General features: G+C 42.4%; 1 protein-coding gene across 7 annotated transcripts in view; it reads right to left on the bottom strand.

Annotated features, from left to right (window-relative positions):
* CTIF (cap binding complex dependent translation initiation factor) overlaps window positions 1–19,580 on the bottom strand; it is a 351,897-nt gene that overhangs the window by 192,281 nt on the left and 140,036 nt on the right. For all 7 annotated transcript variants that reach the window (XM_038402138.2, XM_038402139.2, XM_038402141.2 and 4 more), the window contains one exon: window positions 13,609–13,684. In XM_038402138.2, the coding sequence (XP_038258066.1) occupies window positions 13,609–13,684 (76 nt within the window). The remainder of the gene's footprint in view (window positions 1–13,608; window positions 13,685–19,580) is intronic.

The raw sequence follows: 19,580 nt of genomic DNA, 5'->3' as shown, positions 1-19,580 counted from the left end.
ACCTTAGTTGCTCCTTCTTTAAATGTAGCATTGCTATCACTGATAGCTTTACAGCTTTACAGCAAATGGATTTGTGTAGTGCTCAAGCCAGGCCTAGGGGACTAGTGTCCACATCACAAATCCACCTCCACAATCGTTCCCTTAACTGGCAGTCTGCTGAGAGGGCAAGGACTAAATGGGTCAGAGACTAAATCACTTGTCCCTAGACATGGTCCCTGCAGGTCAGGGTTGAGGCGTGACGGAAGCTTGTACTCTCACTCCTACCTGTTTCATACATACAAGGACTGTCAATCCAACACCACTCATAAATGCTAAGATTGACTCTTAAAAGGAACATAAGAAGTGTAAATTCCCTTCTTCTTGAGCAGCTGCGCCATAGTTCCTTACCCAGTTAGGTAGCTGAATGACAGCCGTATCATTAACTGTCTGCACAGATGTGAGACAACCCTCATAATATTTAAAACAACTTCCGAAAAGGGACATGAGTCAGAAAAGGGAAGTTACTTACCCTATGTCACTATTCACTAGCAATACTAATAGAATTAAAGAAAAACCTAACAAACTTAGAAATATTGATAGACAAGGATCAGGCTGAAGAGAAAGGAGAAACTCTGAACACTGGAGGGTCCTACTCGGGCCATGCCATGGTAAGAAGGTACCAGAAAGATGGTTGGTCTGTTTCATCATTTGTACCCTCTTTGTGGAGCATGAGGAGAGCAGGGGTACAGGCGCGGACCAGCGGACGCTGCTTGCAAGAATTCTCCAGTCTCAGGGTACGTTTATACTACCTGCCGGATCGGCGGGCAACAATCAATCCATTGTGTCTATTCTAGACGTGATAAATCAACCCGCAAGTGCTCTCCCATCGACTCCTGTACTCCACCGCCACGAGAGGCGCAGGCAGAGTCAACAGGGGAGCGGAAGCAGTCAACTCACCGCAGCGAAGACACCACAGTGAGTAGGTCTAAGTACGTCGACTTCAGCTATGTTATTCACATAGCTGAAGTTGCGTAACCAGAGTGACCTAGACAAATTGGAGGATTGGGCCAAAAGAAATCGGATGAGGTTCAACAAGGACAAGTGCAGAGGCCTGCACTTAGGATGGAAGAATCCCATGCACTGCTACAGACTGGGGACCGACTGGCTAAGCAGCAGTTGTAACTCCAGGGTCAGACTGTTACAGTGATCCAGGAGTTCATATTTGTCACCAGCTTGGTAAAATCTAATTAAAGAACACACCCCCAGTTTGGGGTGTCTGCTCTAAGGTAGGCACTCTCAGTCATGAGCCACTCCAGACAGTGTGACAACTCTATCAGGGGGAACATGTAGCACTGTCATGACAACATGCATTCTAAGCTACCAGCTTATTAGCTGCTCTCCTGCTGCACAAAAAATGAAGATCAAGAGGCAGGATCAAGTTTCAGAAATTGTTTTAGCATCAGCTTTCATGGGCTACAGCCCACTTCGTCGGATTCATAGAATGGAACATATAGTAAGAAGAAATATATATACATACAGATAAGTTGGAAGTTGCAATACAAACTGTCAGAGGCTAATTAGTTAAGATGAGCTATTATCAGCTGCAGAAAAAAATTTTTGTAGTGATAATCAAGATGGCCCATTTAGACGGTTGACAAGAAGGTGTGAGGATACTTAACTTTAGGGAAATAGATTCAATATGTGTAATAACCCAGCCACTCCCAGTCTCTATTCAAACCCAAGTTAATGGTATCTTGTTTGCCTATTAATTAAAGCTCAACAGTTTCTCATTGGAGTCTGTTTTTGAAGCTTTTCTGTTGCAAAATTGCCACCCTTAAATCTTTTATTGAGTGGCCAGAGAGGTTGAAGTGTTCTTCTACCAGTTTTTGAATGTTATGATTCCTGATGTCAGATTTGTGTCCATTTATTCTTTTGCGTAGAGACTGACAAAGGCTGACAAAGTAGTTGCTGTCGTCATCATGAATAATTTGGAATTTGAACAGGAGGCTGCCTCTCCAACACCACGTTCTAGAGGCCATTATCCTCTGATCCCACTGAGGATTACCCAAAGATACTGCACATCTGCTCAAGAAACTCCCTGAAAAAGCACAGAAACAGATCTGTACAGACACACCCCTAGAACCCCGAGCAGGGGTATTCTATCTGCTACCCAAGATCCATAAATCTGGGAATCCTGGATGCCCCATCATCTCAGGAATTGGCACCCTGACAGCAGGATTGTCTGGCTATGTGGACTCTCTCCTCAGGCCCTACGCTACCAGCACTCCCAGCTATCTTCGAGACACCACTGACTTCCTGAGGAAACAACAATCCATTGGTGATCTTCCTGAAAACACCATCCTGGACACTATGGACGTAGAAGCCCTCTACACCAACATTCCACACAAAGATGGACTACAAGCCATCAGGAACAGTATCCCCGATAATGTCACAGCAAACCTGGTGGCTGAACTTTGTGACTTTGTCCTTACCCATAACTATTTCACATTTGGGGACAATATATACCTTCAAGTCAGTGGCACTGCAATGGGAACCCGCATGGCCCCACAGTATGCTAAAATTTTTATGGCTGACTTAAAACAACGCTTCCTTAGCTCTCGTCCCCTAACACCCTACTCTACTTGCACTACACTGATGACATCATCATCTGGACCCATGGAAAAGAAGCCCTTGAGGAATTCCACCATGATTTCAACAATTTCCATCCCACCATCAACCTCTGCCTAAGCGGTCCATTTCCTGGGCACTACTGTACTAATAAGCGATGGTCACATAAACTCCACCTTATACTGAAAACCTACTGACTGCTATACTTACCTACATGCCTCCAGCTTCCATCCAGGACACACCACACGATCCATTGTTTACAGTCAAGCTCTAAGATACAACCGCATTTGCTCCAACCCCTCAGACCGAGACAAACACCTACAAGATCTCTATCAAGCATTCTTAAAACTACAATACCCACGTGCTGAAGTGAAAAAACAGATTGACAGAGCCAGAAGAGTACCCAGAAGTCACCTTACTACATACAGGACAGGCCCAACAAAGAAAATAACAGAAAACCACTAGCTGTCAACTTCAGCCCCCAACTAAAACCTCTCCAGTGCATCATCAAAGATTTACAACCTATCCTGAAAAATGATCCCTCACTCTCACAGATCTTGGGAGACAGACCAGTCCTTGCTTACAGACAGCCCCCAACCTGAAGCAAATACTCTCCAGAAACCACACACCACACAACAAAAACACGAACCCAGGAACCTATCCTTGCAACAAAGCCCGATGCCAACTGTGTCCATATATTTATTCAAGTGACACCATCATAGGACTTAATCACATTAGCCATGTCATCAGGGTCTCATTCACCTGCACATCTACCAATTTGATATATATCATGTGCCAGCAATGCCCCTCTGCCATGTACTTTGGCTATACCAGACAGAATCTACGCAAAAGAATACATGGACACAAATCTGATATCAGGAATCATAACATTCAAAAACCGGTAGGAGAACACTTCAACCTCTCTGGCCATTCAGTAAAAGATTTAAGGGTGGCAATTTTGCAACAGAAAAGCTTCAAAAACAGACTCCAATGAGAAACTGCTGAGCTTGAATGAATATGCAAACAAGATACCATTAACTTGGGTATGAATAGATACTGGGAGTGGCTGGGTTATTACACATATTGAATCTATTTCCCTAAAGTTAAGTATCCTCACACTTTCTTGTCAACTGTCTAAATTGGCCATCTTGATTATCACTACAGAAGTTTTTTCTGCAGCTGATAATAGCTCATCTTAACTAATTAGCCTCTGACAGTTTGTATGGCAACTTCCAACTTATCTGTATGTATATATATTTCTTCTTGCTATATATTCCATTCTATGCATCCGATGAAGTGGGCTATAGCCCACAAAAGCTTATGCTCAAATAAATTTGTTAGTCTCTAAGGTGCCACAAGCACTCCTGTTCTTATTGCGGATACAGACTAACATAGCTGCTACTCTGAAACCAGAGATTGTTTTGTAATTTTTGGGACTGGGAAAACAATCAGTGAGGATAGACAAAAGCACACCTATATATGTATCCACACATAGAATCATGGAAATGTAGGACTGGAAGGGACCTTGAGAGGTCTTCTAGTCCAGTCCCCTGCACTCATGACAGGACCAAATATTATCTAGACCATCCCTAACATGTGCACACGCAGACATATATGAAACAGGATGTTTTGAGGACATACACTAGTGCTAGTCTTTCCCTCCAGTGACTCAGAATCATCATTCAGAGTTCTGTTACCAGACACAGGTGATTCTCCACCGGGAGGGGAGTTTTTGGGTACTAAATTTAGGTGGGAGGATCTTTGCTTCATGACTGAGCAGAGACAGATCCTTTAAAGGCCCCATTGCCTAAACCGCAACGGACAGTGCAGTTTCCCATTTCTTTAAATGGGGAACCGAAAGAAATGTGCCTCTTTATTTTGACATTGTGAGCAGCTGTGCAAGTCTGCATCGTTGGTTTCTAGAACATGTACATACAAACATATGCTGTACACACAGTGAAATAGCTAAAAACCCACTGCCATCTAATAGCAGCCAAAAAACTGTCATGGCACAACTATGTTGGAACCGGAGAGCTATGCTTTACTACATTTCAATTTGGAAACAAAGGGATAGTGTGCAGTAAGGAGAGCCCAAAACTCCTCTGATCTGATCCCAGCTCTGCCACTTACTTGTATGATGTTAGAGAATCACCTAATCTCTTTGTACTCAGTTTCCACATGGGAAAGCAGGCGATAATACTTCACTAGGGTGTTCCAATTATTGGAACTATACACTGCTTTGAGGATGTATCGTAATATTATACAGTACCTTTTTCACTAGCACAGATACCATGACACTAGCCCAGCCACCTCCCTAGGTATCCACGCCAAGAAGATACTTAGCTGCTAATTGCTGGTTGCAATGCTGTCCCTTTAAAATGCCTTGATAGTTCAGGCCTGCTCCTGCCCCGCTGAAGTCATCTGCAAAACTCCCAAACTCCTCAGCAGGAGCAGGATTCAGCTTAGATGTCTCCTAATCATCCCCCACTTCTGCTCCCCATCCCAACTCCGGATGCCTAGCTGAGGCTAGGACTCCTTCCTCAACAGGGGACAGTACCCATGGCAGTCCCTGAAAGTTTTTTAGAAGCTTCGTTTCAACAAGATGCAGGTCCTTTAGAGCAGGCATAATTTATACTCAGTTCAGCTCTCAGATGCCCCAGAGAATCTATCCCTTTTGAAGTTTGTCCTTCTCCAAAATAACTGCTGTTTGCAGCTTGAGGTCCTTGTTTTAAGCTACCAAAATTCTCAGGCCAGCTTCTTCACTGCCTTCCATGTTGTGTAGTTATCTACACATGGACAAACTAAGTGTCAGGTGCAAGGCAGTGAAGAATCAGACCCCTAATGTTTGCAATGCTGTGCCCTCTACTGGAAAGAAAATGTTCATTGTTTTTAATAGACAATTCAACAGCACAACCTGTCACAGTGATATAATATATAAGCTAACAATTTACAAAAAGGATTGTTTGCACCTGTCTAAGGAATGCAATGTAAAATGATATACAGACAACTCTGCATTCTAAGAATGTGAGAAGTTCTTTCGAATCTCACTCCTCTGGTTACTGCAAAGTCCAATCTCGAAGATTACATAGTTTTATTTCTTATCACTACTCATGTAGTTTCTTCTCTCACACTGCTTGTAACCCTGATTTCTGAGCCAGAGAGACAGGTGAATAGCCCAGGGGAATTGGGAACTCCTGGGATCTAGTCTCGGATCTGCAATTCACTCTCTGTGACCTTGAACTATGTCACCTAACCTCGGTGACGCAGTTTCCAACTCTGTGAAATAGGCATAAAATCATTCTATCCTATTTACAAGTCATTTTTGTGTTTAGTCACCAACTGTTGGAGCTTCTTGGAGAGAAAGCCTTAATTGGTGGGTCACCAATATTTCAAAACTGGGAGAGAATTGGGTCAGGAAAGTTACCAACAGGGGGGTAACGTGTGAAAGGTCCAGGAAACCATGGCGAGGTTTACTCCAGGTATTCCAGAACCCATTAAAACAAATGCTTTCTACAGCCCTGCTGTGAATGAAGTGGTCAAAAAAATATTTTAAATGTATTTATACTATAAGACAAGTTTCGAAAGATTTTATTACTGTTAAATTAGAGAAATTGTGCAATTCTTGTTCTTTATGAAATAAAATATTGCATTAAATTGTTTTTCTTGAGAAAGTGGCCAAAGCTCTGCTTGTGGAACTGCATCTACCCGGAGGGGAGAGCTACACATGGAGAGCTGCAAAATGTGGCCGTTTGTGCATCAGGTTGGTTTTCATTTGGTTAATTTATAGCTTGCAAGGGTTTTGCCATCTGCAGAATTTAATCAGCTGAGATCACTGCATTCAATGATAACCATTTCCAAGCCTGCCAGACTCCCTATGCATTTGCCAATGAACGTGAAAGCACAGCTCATGCTGCATGCTCCCTGCTAAGGCTAAGAGCCACACCTCTGTGATATTTCAATGTCAGGCAAGTCATTTGGTCTCCTCTACCTCTGTCAAAGCAGCTGACAAGCCAGGTAAAAACTAAGAGGATGATGAAAACCAGACACTGCATCTGAGCTTCCCTGGGCAAACACAGCACCACAAAGCCCTGCAATAACAAAGTGGATCCTATGAACAGAAAATATTTATTTAGCTTCAAAACATATTTTTCCCCACCGAAGACTACTTGCAGCAGTCTCTCTGGGGAAAGTTTTTAAAAGAATTTAAGTGGCGTAGGTGCCTACATCCCATTGACTTCCAATGGCATGTCGGCACCTAAGTCACTTAGGTACTTTTTGAAAATGTCACCTTTTGTCATCACAAATTGCGTATTACCCAGAAGCCACCAGATTTCGACAACACAAGGCATATCCTGCAGTTATTTGCTTCCAGTAGTCTCTCCAATATGCTAGGCACTGTATAAATGAAAATAAACACTCCTTCTACCCCAATGTGGTTAACCTTATTCTTTTACTTACTACAACCATTATTGCACACTCTTTCAAAACAAAAAGAAAAGGAGTACTTGTGGCACCTTAGAGACTAACAAATTTATGTGAGCATAAGATTTCGTGAGCTACAGCTCACTTCATCGGATGCATTCAGTGGAAAATACAGTGGGGAGATTTATATACACACACAGATATGCATCCGATGAAGTGAGCTGTAGCTCACGAAAGCTTATGCTCAAATACATTTGTTAGTCTCTAAGGTGCCACAAGTTCTCCTTTTCTTTTTACTGTAAGGAGAGTGATCACTTTAGAGGAGCTATTACCAGCAGGAAGTGGCAGGGGGAAGGAGGAAAACCTTTTGTGGTAATAATCAAGGTGGGCAATTTCCAGCAGTTAATAAGAACGTCTGAGGAACGGTGGGGGAGGGAGAAATATCATGGGGAAATAGTTTTACTTTGTGTAATGACCCATCCACTCCCAGTCTCTATTCAAGCCTAAGTTAATTGTATCCAGTTTGCAAATTAATTCCAATTCAGCAGTCTCTCGTTGGATTTTTTTTTTAAATTTCTTTTGTTGAAGGATAGCCACTCTCAGGTCTGTAATCGAGTGACCGGAGAGATTGAAGTGTTCTCCGACTGGTTTTTGAATGTTATAATTCTTGACGTCTGATTTGTGTCCATTTATTCTTTTACATAGAGACTGTCCAGTTTGACCAATGTACCTGACAGAGAGGCATTGCTGACACATGATGGCATATATCACATTGGTAGATGCGCAGGTGAACAAGCCTCTGATAGTGTGGCTGATGTAATAAGGCGCTATGATGGTGTCCCCTGAATAGATATGTGGACAGAGTTGACAACGGGCTTTGTTGCAATGATAGGTTACTGGGTTATTGGTTCTGTTGTGTAGTGTGTGGTTGCTGGTGAGTATTTGCTTCAGATTGGGGGGCTGTCTGTAAGCAAGGACTGGCCTGTCTCCCAAGATCTGTGAGAGTGATGGGTCATCCTTCAGGATAGGTTGTAGATCCTTGATGATGCACTGGAGAGGTTTAGTTGGGGGTTGAAGGTGATGGCTAGTGGCGTTCTGTTCTCTTCTTTGTTGGGCCTGTCCTGTAGTAGGAGACTTCTGGGTACTCTTCTGGCTCTGTCAATCTGTCCTCACTTTGTCCTCACCCATAACTATTTCACATTTGGGGACCTTCAAATCAGCGGCACTGCGATGGGTACCCGCATGGCCCCACAGTATGCCAACATTTTTATGGCTGACTTAGAACAACGCTTTCTCAGCTCTCGTCTCCTAATGCCCCTACTCTACTTGCGCTACATTGATGACATCTTCATCATCTGGACCCATGGAAAAGAAGCCCTTGAGGAATTCCACCATGATTCAACAATTTCTATCCCACCATCAACCTCAGCCTGGACCGGTCCACACAAGAGATCCACTTCCTGGACACGACGGTGCTAATAAGCGATGATCACATAAACACCCTCCTATATCGGAAACCTACTGACCGCTATTCCTACCTACATGCCTCTAGCTTTCATCCAGATCACACCACACGATCCATTGTCTACAGCCAAGCTCTACGATATAACTGCATTTGCTCCAATCCCTCAGACAGAGACAAACACCTACAAGATCTCTATCATGCATTCGTACAACTACAATACCCGCCTGCTGAAGTGAAGAAACAGATTTTTAATTTCATAGAATAGAATACCATGGTTGGAAGGGACCTCAGGAGGTCATCTAGTCCAACCCACTGCTCAAAGTAGGACCAATCCCCAATTTTTGCCCCAGATCCCTAAATGGCCCCCTCAAGGATTGAACTCACAACCCTGGGTTTATCAGGCCAATGCTCAAACCACTGAGCGATTGACAGAGCCAAAAGTATATAAATCTCCCCACTGTATTTTCCATTGAATGCATCCGATAAAGTGAGGTGTAGCTCACAAAAGCTTATGCTCAAATAAATTTGTTAGTCTCTAAGGTGGCACAAGTACTCCTTTTCTTTTTGCAAATACTGACTAACACGGCTGCTACTCTGAAACCTTTAAAAAAAAAGGCAGTTTATTACCAAAAGCAACAGATCAGCTTGGGGCTGAACTGAAAAAAGGCGGAAAAAAAATCCTAAGAAAATTAAATCTATCTGTGCTGTTGAGAACAAATTTGACACATCACCACTTGCTTTGGTGATGCCTTAATACAAATGTCCACAAGATGGCAGAATGCACTGTCACTCTGAAGCCTTAATTTTGCCTACTCTTCCCAGTGGAGAGTGGTATAAATATTTCCATTTCAGAACAAAAGACTGGGAAACTGGGAAAAGGAAAGGAAAACTACCCAGGAAAACTGAGGGGGCAGGCTTTTTTTAGTTCATCTTTGTTCTGTTCACGTAGCCTACAATATTGGTATTGCCAAAAAACCACAGATGTCTCTTGTGATATCTTCTGTGTAAACTAGAGATGGGTTCTACCAGCAAAACTTATTAAGATCTTGAATATCCCAAAAGATCCAGTGTGTTCAGATCTCACATTCCATTGTAGAGGCCACAGCAACTGTCAGATACAGATCTCAGTTTGGATTGTGAATTCCCTCAAAACCTGGCTGTGTTTGGAAATGCTTTTGATTCAGGGTCCATTTCCAGTGCAGACCCACATAAAAGTAAACCAAAATTTATGAGGCACCAAGAAGGAAGAAAAGCTTCCTTTTGCCTCTACTTGGCATGCCTGATTAATGCTATCAAGGCTGAGAAAGAGCTCAGAATTCTTAGCCACGTAAAATGTAATGCATTATAGAGCCACAAACGAGACCTATTAGTACATTCAGTTCAGCACTCTGCCCATGCAGGTTTTCTCTCCACCATACAGGGAACTGTTAACACACAGGTCCTGGTAGATGAATAGGAAGCAGTAACTGTCCTGTTATAACAGGTTTCAGAGTAGCAGCCGTGTTAGTCTGTATTCGCAAAAAGAAAAGGAGTACTTGTGGCACCTTAGAGACTAACAAATTTTATAAGGTGCTTATCAACAAGCCACCCACAAGATTTTGAAGAACTCACACCACCCTGAGCTGTTTTCCTACCCTCACACCAATGCTTTTTCTAACATGCTTATGCACTACGGGGCTAGATTTGCAAAGGCACTTGGGTGCTGTAACACTCAGTGGCACAAGGTCTAGCTATTAGGCGGCTAGAAAAAAATCACAGGAACAACACTGCAATTCACAGAACTGGAGCTCGGCATTTAGGCTCCCTATACAATGAACGGGGAGAGACAGGCATTTCAGAACTCAATCCACAAAAGCGAGCACATTTGGCAGAGAGCTGCCAAAGCTAGCCAATGGGAGACACCCATGAGAGGGATGTATGCTAAACCCCGCACCTCTCATGGAGTTAGAAGCCTACTTCCCGGCAGCAGGGAGGTGCCTCTCTCTGCTAGCGATTCATAAACAGGAACCCCTGCTTGCGGGACAAGGAGGAGGTTGAGGTGGTGGTGCCGTCCACCTTGTAACTTTTAGTTCAGGAGTTAGAGGACTCAGCTACGATGTGGGGGACCCAGGCTCAATTCCCCCCTCTGCCACTAGGGGAGACAACATTTGAACAGGGGATCTCCTGCAGCTCGCAGGAGAGAGATCGATCCACAGGGCTGAACATTATAAGCTGGGCACTATCACCTCTGCACCAGGCCAGATTTTGAAAGGGACCCCATGGGGCAGAAGGCCTCAGAGCACATCTACTAGATTGGGCCACCTGCAAAACAGGTGGACTAATGTCTATCTTCCAGGGTCATGAATCACTCTAGGGTTTAAGCAGGACCTAGGTGCCAAGATGCTTAGATTGAGGCTGCAGCGCACATGCTCAGAGGCAGAAACATAGGCACCAAGGGAACATTTACCCTGAAAATTTAGGTGCTGAGTGAATTTAGGCGCGTACAGGATTTGGCAAGAGTTTTGTGGATTTCAATAGAGCCTAAAACTGGACTTAGCCCCAAAACCTAGACTAGGTGCCTAAATCTGAGGTTTAGGAGCTGAAGAATCTTTGTGAATCTAGCATAATATTCCAAAGGTTCATTTAAAAGAGAGTGATAAACAGCAAACCAGTCATTGCCAGTGCTACATGATTACATTCAAATCCAGTTAACAATGATCTATCAGGCTTACACTAGCTGCCAGTAAGTATTTTGCTTGTCAATGCTGCACGCGATAAATCCATAGCAATAACTGCACGGCTTTTGGCTTTCATATGCACATGTGACAATACATGCACATATAACAAGTCTTTGAAATAAACATAATATTCTACTAATCTGCCTACAAGTAAAATTGATATATCAAATTAAAACAGTAGGTCTTTGTGATGGGTCTTTGACTGAAAAACAATTCAGGTTTCCAAGTCACATGTGGCAAAGGTCATGTCTCAAAGTAAAGCTATTATCAAAGGCTCAATATAACATACAGGACTGATTCTCCTCTGACACTGGCATAAATCAGGATTAACACATTGAAATCAATGGATTAAAAAAGGTGTAAGAACAGTGTGAGAGAATAATTAAGGCCAAAGTATTCAAAGGCAATGGTTTGTAGTGGACACATCAGGTGTGAAAAAAGCCAAATACTCCAGAAGAAGAGGTTTAAACATTGGCAGAGTTTAGGAAGTTCTTCAAGATATTGGAGTACTTTTTAGCTGAGAACAGAGGATCACCCACCTCATCACATGCAAGACATTCTAATTCTTCAGTTCTGGAGGCAAGGAAGGGGGTGATTCTCAAGTCTCAGATATGATCTGACCCAGAGAGGAACCAAACATATTCAGCTTTCACTGAGTCCAACAGGAAATGCAGGTACTCAACTCCTTTCGAGTTTGGGACACTAGCAAGTGAAGCGTAAATGAGACAGACCAGCAGGCAAACTCAACAGGAATTATTAACCTGAAAGTCTTCTCCCCACTTACCACATATGCTTCTGTACCAGAGTGTCAAAGACAGTTTAGCTGTAACTATTCTAGTGGAAAGGTGTCTGGGGAGAATGGATCCTGGAAAGGAAAGGGCTAGAGAATTTTTTTCAAGACAATAATCCATATATAAACGCTTCACTGAGTATTTCAAGTGACACAGGGACCCCGTTTGGCCTAATAGCAGGACTTGAACTGGAGCCTTTTAGAGTGTCAAGCATGAGGTCATGCTACTTGAACTAAAGGACTACAGTCTAGATTCACAACGGTACTTAGATGTTGTGATGGTGAACATGACAATGCCATAACTTTTGGGTTCCTAGAAAATCACAGGAACGCACTGCAATTCACACAGCCTGAGTTAGGCTCCTAAACTCCCTATACAATGAATGGGGAGAGGGAGGTGCCTCAGAATGTGATTCACAAAAGCCAACATACTGGCAAGGAACTGCCTAAACTAGCCAATGGAAGATACCAACAAAAGGGGTGGGTGCTAAGCCCCAGCCTTCCTGCTGAGCTCGGTGCAGATCTCTGCTAGCCAGCCACAACAGGGAAACCTCTTTGGAGTTAGATGCCTAAGGCATAAAGCTGGGAGGAGGATTCCCTACGTGTCTCCTGTTGAAGCAGTTCCACTGTGGATAACTAAGTAAAAAGAGTCATTGGAGCAAGGGGACTGGACCGTTGGTCTCTCGTCTATCTCCTGGGTGAGTGCTCTAAAAGCACCAGGCTACAGAGTGATTCTTCTGCTTGTGCGCACTCTCCCCCTCTGGCCCACATGACTCTTTACTTATTTATCCACATTGCAACAGCTTCAACAGGAGAGACTGAGGGAACCCCACACCAGAATATCCCACAGTCCAGTGAGTAGAGCACTCATCTGAGAGGTGGCAGATCCCTGTTTAAATGCCTTCTCCCCCACAGGTGAGAGGGGACCTCAACTGGGCAGGGTCTTCAACGTACCCTAACCACTGGGCTAAATGTTATAAGGAAGACTCTCCTCCTCTCTCCCCAGCTTTTTTCTGTAAACTCCTCTATGGGGACCCAATCTAGTAGGCGGCCTCTGAGCACGCTACTGGATCAAGCCCTGCATGTGAATTAGGTAACATGAACCTGTCTTCCCCTGGTTCATGACTTGCTCTGGTGCTTGGACAGGAGACACACATCCGGATACCTAGAATGAGGCAGCAGTGCGCATGTCCAGAGGCAGAAACAGGTGCTTAAGGAGCTTCTACTGCAAAAAGCAAAGTGCTGACTGAGTTTAGGCACCTACAGGTTCAGCGGGAGTTTTGTGAACAAGTGAAGTTTAAAAATGGGACTTAAGTGCCTGAATCTGTGGTTTAGGAACCTAAGTGCTTCTGTGTTCTATGTTCCTTAGCTGGAAGTGACAGCAGACTCAAAGAAACAGCCCCCAAACGCAGACAAAAACCCACACTCCCCTTTTGCGGATTACACAAGCATCACAGCTAGCTGACCACAGGACTTAAATTTACATAGCCAGCTAGATCTCTAACAACGGGGGGGTAGAGCACAAGAGAAGGCACCATCTTCATCAGCAATACGAACAAATTGGAAAAATAGCAATATATCAGCAATACAGTGCCACCAAAACATACCTGCCAGACGGGAAGGACTTTCTCTATGTCATTCAGGTTGATTCCATCTCCATCCTCGTGCTTCCCTTTTCCAAGCCTGAGCCAGGAACAACAACAAATTAAAACAAAAAAAATAAAAAAAGAGCATGTGAAACTTCCACTGAAACCAAAGTTAACGTTTCTCACCCACCACAGATGGTGAGTTTAGTTTTCTACCTTTAAATGGGGGAGAAAAAAAAAAGAATGGGGAGGATATCTGGGCCAAATAACCCATGCCTCCAAAACATCCACATGCAGACAGGTAACCATCCATGCCAAACGGATAAATGCCTCTCCAAGATCTGTTTGCACCAATAACTATTTGTTTCTGTGTGCATGAATATTTTTTGTGAGAGAAACTTTGGCACAATTGTCTGTATCCCTTACATTTCCCAGTGTACTGCTAATTCTCAGCACTCATCTCTGGTTCAAGCATAGGTCAGTGTCAGATTTATAGAGGATTTTTTTTTTTTTTTTTTAAAAGAAAAGGACAGAAGGTTAAAAAAGAAGAGCCTGGAAAGCTGCAGAGTTTGAGCTCAAATGGGAGATTCACACATGAAACACCTTTATCTCTTCCTGAACGTTAACTGAAAAGGAGTACTTGTGGCACCTTAGAGACTAACAAATTTATTTGAGCATAAGCTTTCGTGAGCTACAGCTCACTTCATCGGATGCATTCAGCCACTGTACTCCTTTTCTTTTTGCTAATAAAGACTAACACGGCTGCTACTCTGAAACCTGAATGTTAACTGTCCATCTTCTACAGAAATCTAAGCCAATGTGGTTTTTCAAAACACACCACCATTTATCTGAATATTTTCCTCTTCGCAATTCCAGCTTAACGCAACACCCCAAATGCATCCATTGCACTGGGATTCGTAAAGGGGTGGTGAGGAAAAAAACAGAAACAAAACCTCAAAACCTAAGCCTGGACCCACCTCTAAACAATTCTATTTAACTATTGTCTCTTCACTTGAAAGGGTTTTATTAATTGTAACCCAGAGCAGGAAAGAAAGAGGGCCTTTGTCCCCCTCTAGTGCCTGCTCCATGTAAGAAGGTAAGGAGTCCGCACAACTAGGAGACTTAGGGCCAGATCCTCAAAGGTATTTAGATGCCTAACTTCCAATAATTTCACTGGGAGTTAGGTGCCTGAATATCTTTGAGGATTTGGGCCCTAGTCTTTCAGCTTCGGGCAATGGAGACTCATGCTTGGAACCTTTCACATTAAGGCTACGTTTACACCGCAATCATGGGGTGTGACTGCAGTTCATGTAGACATACCCAAGCTAGCTTTGATTTTGGAGCAGTACTGCTTCACCAACACAGGCTTCAGCATGGGCTGTACAAGCCTACCCGGAACCGTGGGTAATTGCTCGGGCAGCTAGTCTGTGCTGACAGCTAGCCCCGTGACTGCAGTGCAGACATACCTTACTAGCATACACCACTATCCCTGGAGCTAAAGGGCCAAAGCTCCGAGCCTGCAACTGATGGCATACGGGCAGATGGCTGTTCCTTTGTGGAGCTGAACTGAAGTCAATGCAGCTCTGTGTGGCACAGCAGTCCATCCACGTGCTATCAGCTACAGAACAGAGACCTACGTCCCATGGCAGTGGCTGAGTGCTAGACTTCTGATATGGGAGAGCCACAAGGGGAGGACAAAAGACCCATTCTCTACTAGCATTATTTAACTATTCTGTTCATAAGGTATCCTGGGAGGGATTTGCTGAAGAGAAAAGAGAAACCTGCTCTACTGGTTGACAGCATTGCTCAAATACATTAGCAAAAACAGTGTTTTCCTATTCTGTAGGAATAGGAATTCTGACTGTCTCATGGATTCACTTCCTGTGGGAGGAAGTTACATTTCATGCAGCTTACATCAAAGAACCTATTCAGAGTCTGGGCTTTTTAAATACATGTTTCAGCCTAATTTGTTTGGCAATTATAAGGCACTGAAGCCAATGGCAAAGCTTTCATCAGCTTCCATGATAGGGGATGGACCTACAAAGACCACTTAATACTGTGTAAATAAGTTTGATGCTCAGCAGTTTTCATCCCTGCCTTCTTGTTCGAGTTATATGGACGTATACATATAAACCTTAATAAAAATATAATAAAACTAAAGAGAAGTGCTTTCCATTACTGGATTTTAAAATATGGTTACAAGTATTTAATGTATGTTCAATGGGGCCAGTGATTGTGACTGATCACAGTTAGTACAGATACACAAAGGACAGTCCCAACCAGTAATATATATACTGCGTGCTTCAAAAAGGCTAATTTCCCAAATCTGAGGAAAATTATGAGCAAAACTGAGAGGAAAAAGTTAGACAAATGTGTATGAAAATTCTGAATTCTTTAAGAAGTCTTCATTAGATGGCCAAAAATAAACTATGATTCCACAATTGAGGAAGACGACAACTTTGGGTAAAGCCTATCTGAGTTTGATGGGGAAGTGAAGGCTGCAAATAGTTTAAAATAGATAATATAACAAATGGATAAAAGGAGAAGTAGACAGAAATCAATATAAATTAGAAGTTATGAAGTGTAGAAAGCCGATAAAGGAAGCAAGAGAAATCAGGGACAAATCCATGGCAACACTAAGGGCAATAAACATGTTTTGTTTCGGTTTATTAAGAACATCAGGAACAAAGAAATCCTAACAATGCTACAGGGCAAGTACTAGGTGGAGATAGTAAAGTAAACTTGTTAACAAAACAGAAAAAGCAACAGTGTTCCATAAATATTAGTGTTCTCTATTTGGAAAGAAGCAGGATGATGTACTCATATTACATGAAGATAATAAACAACTTTTCAGTCCATTAGTAACTAAGGAGGATACTAAACAGTATCTATTAGGGATAAACATTTCTAAATCAGGAGGTCAGGTTAACCACATCCAGGAGTCCTAAAAGACTTGGCTAGAAAATATCTCTGGCCTACTGATATTCTCTTAATAAACCTTGGAATACCAGGAAAATTCCAGAAGACTGGAGGAGTTCTAGTGTTATGCCAGAGCACATAAACGATAAGTGTGATGACCCAATTACTGTAATTATAAACTAATTAGCCTGACATCAATCCCAGGAAAAATAATAGAAAAGCTGACACAGGATTCAGTTAATAAAGAAATAAAGGATGGAAATATAATTAATGCCAGACAACATATTTTTATGAAAAACAGAATTTGTCAAACAAACCCGATTTCATTTTTTGATAAGATTACAAGTTTGATTGATAAAAGGGAACTATGCAGATGTAGTAGACTTTTGTAAGGCACGTGATTTAGTACCACATGACATTCTGATTAAAAAAAATAGCACTATAGAATATTTAATGAATCGCACATTAAATGGATGAGGAACTGGCTAACTGAGACATCTCACAAAGTAGTTGTCAATGGGGAATCATCATCAAATGGAGGGGTTTCCAGTGGAGTTCTGCAGAAATTGGTTCCAGGCCCCACACTGTTCAATATTTTCATCAATGATCTGAAGTAAACATAAAATCACTGCTGATAAAAATTGCAGATGACACAAAGATTGGTAGGTAAATAATGATGATAGCACAGTCACACAGAGTGATTTGGATCAGTTGGCAAGGTAGGCCCATTCAACCAAAATGCATTACAGCAAAATGCAAGGTCATATACCCAGGAACAAAGTGTGCAGGTCATACCAACAGAATGTGGGACTGTATCCTGGAAAGCAGTGACTCTGAAAAGGACTTAGGGATCACAGTGGACATAACAGAACATGAGCTTTAAGTTTTTCTTCCCACTGTCCCTGGATGAACAAAAAAACCCACACAAGCAAAAGGAGAAATTGACTAGCTAGCTGACTATACAGGAGATAGAGAGAGAGAAGCTGTGTCTAAACAGAATGCACAAAGTAAGCAAACTCAAAAAGAGAGACAAAAACTGTTCTCTAGTCTTTCAATTCTAGTAGGGGTTATTTGTAACTTGTATTACTGACAATTATTGGGAAATATTTTCAAACCCAAGCATAGCTGTTAAATTGATGATGTCCATTTCACTTTTCTATTTCTGCTATTCCTTCTTATTTCAATTCGGCAGCTGTATTATTTAATTCTGGTAAGAGTTTTGGTGCACACTTTGTGTGAAAGGCAACAAACAAAAATAAAGCCCCAGTCCTGCAATCAGATTCACATGGGTGGCCTCTTACACCTAAATGTGGCCCACCGCTTTCAACAGGGCTCCACGTTGACACACAGATCTACCCATGCTGATCCAACTGCAGGATCAAGGCCTAAAGTTGTAGTTTATTACTATAAAGTTTTAATTTCCAATCAACCCACCCAGAGTCCACACCCGCTAAAACCTGCTGCATTTAAACTACATTATGCATCTGCAGTAGCCCACAAAAACATTCCTGACATATCCTTTTGAACTGAACAACTATAGTCAGTAAGATCACTCGCTGTCCCTGTAACAAATGAGCATAACAAGGTGAATTAAGCATAGGGTTTTGTCTTTATCCTTGCTACTGTGGATTTACATTGGACTCTGATAAAGAAACCCCAAACCAACATTCAATAGTGTAGAATTAAAGACTTATTTGTCTAGTGCCTTTCATCCAAAAGGAGCCCAAAGCAAACTCTGAACTGCAGAATCATTGCCCGGCTGAAATCCAGCCACCTCTGCAATGAAACAATACAACTTTTTAATGGCACCCAGCAACACTGCGTGCCAATTCAGGGCAGAATATTAATAATACTGTATCAGGTAAATCTGTATATAGGAAGAATGCAATCACCCAATTAGAAATTGGTGAACACATCTACTATAGTGCAAAAGAATCCTGCATTAGCAGGGCAGATGATCCAATGAATATAAAAAGTCTTTCACCTCTGATGGCTGTGATTGTCTGAAAAGAGCCACGAGATCTTGAGCACAATGTATTTGATTTTTACATAGCACCCTTTGTACAGAATCCTTAAAAACAGAGATAGATAAAAATATCACCAGTTAAAAATGCTTTAGAGGTTATTCTAGCTATTCTTTAAAATGCTATTTATAAACTCCATACAACGCCAGTCCACAAAGACCTAGGCCAATGTTCTGAGTGCACCATGAAGTTGTGCAAGATAGCGTGCTTTGTTTCTCACCAGTTCGAGGCCCTGGTCTTCCACACAGCTATCTAAAATGGACAGTTACCAAGTCCTGTCCTTGGGATAATCCACCAATTGCGATACAATGCTTAACTAAACATTCAGTCCTAGAGGGGTACATTTTAATGTACTTGAAACTTTGAAATTTTTTTCCAGCAAATGGAATAATTGAATGAGTGCCATCTGGCTTCATTACATAAAAGACATTTCTAATCCTTTTGGTCACTCCTTCTAAACAGGAACATACTTTTTCATCCCTCTTCAGACAAAAGTGAGCACCATCTGAGGCCAAATTTAGCCCTGGAGTAACTATATTCTTATCTCTAAAGAAACTATACCCTTCCATTTGCGGGAGACTTTATGGAGTTGCATCAAGGATCAACTGATATCTTGCCATAACTAGGACATACAGAATATGTAGTGGCCTCCATATCCATAGCCAGCATTGCTCCTTAACTGGTCAATGTTTAGGTGCCAGAACTGACTGGCTGGGAGAGGGGAGACCACCCACATTAAGATCTGGCAACTTCTCAACTTGCAGAAGCCTCGAACAGTGAGGCAACGATTTCTTTCTCCACCACTGGTGAGTCACACCTAGAATACTGCTCACAGTTCTGGTCACCTTAGCACCTGGAGGAGGCTCAGGTTGATAAACTGGAGGGAACGAAGAGAAGAACAAAGATGACTAAGGGACTGCAAGGACTGATTTATGAAGAAGGATTGAAAACATTATCAGTAAATATTTGTAGCTTTATACAACAATGCAGGAATACAGCCTCAGTATAAAAGCATTTAGACTGTGTAAATGCCAAGGATAGAGAGGGATT

This window comes from Dermochelys coriacea, chromosome 5 (genome assembly GCF_009764565.3).
Source record: "Dermochelys coriacea isolate rDerCor1 chromosome 5, rDerCor1.pri.v4, whole genome shotgun sequence".
Lineage (NCBI taxonomy): Eukaryota > Metazoa > Chordata > Testudines > Dermochelyidae > Dermochelys > Dermochelys coriacea.
Note: the sequence above shows the minus strand (reverse complement) of the source record. Positions and strands in the feature narration are given on the sequence as shown.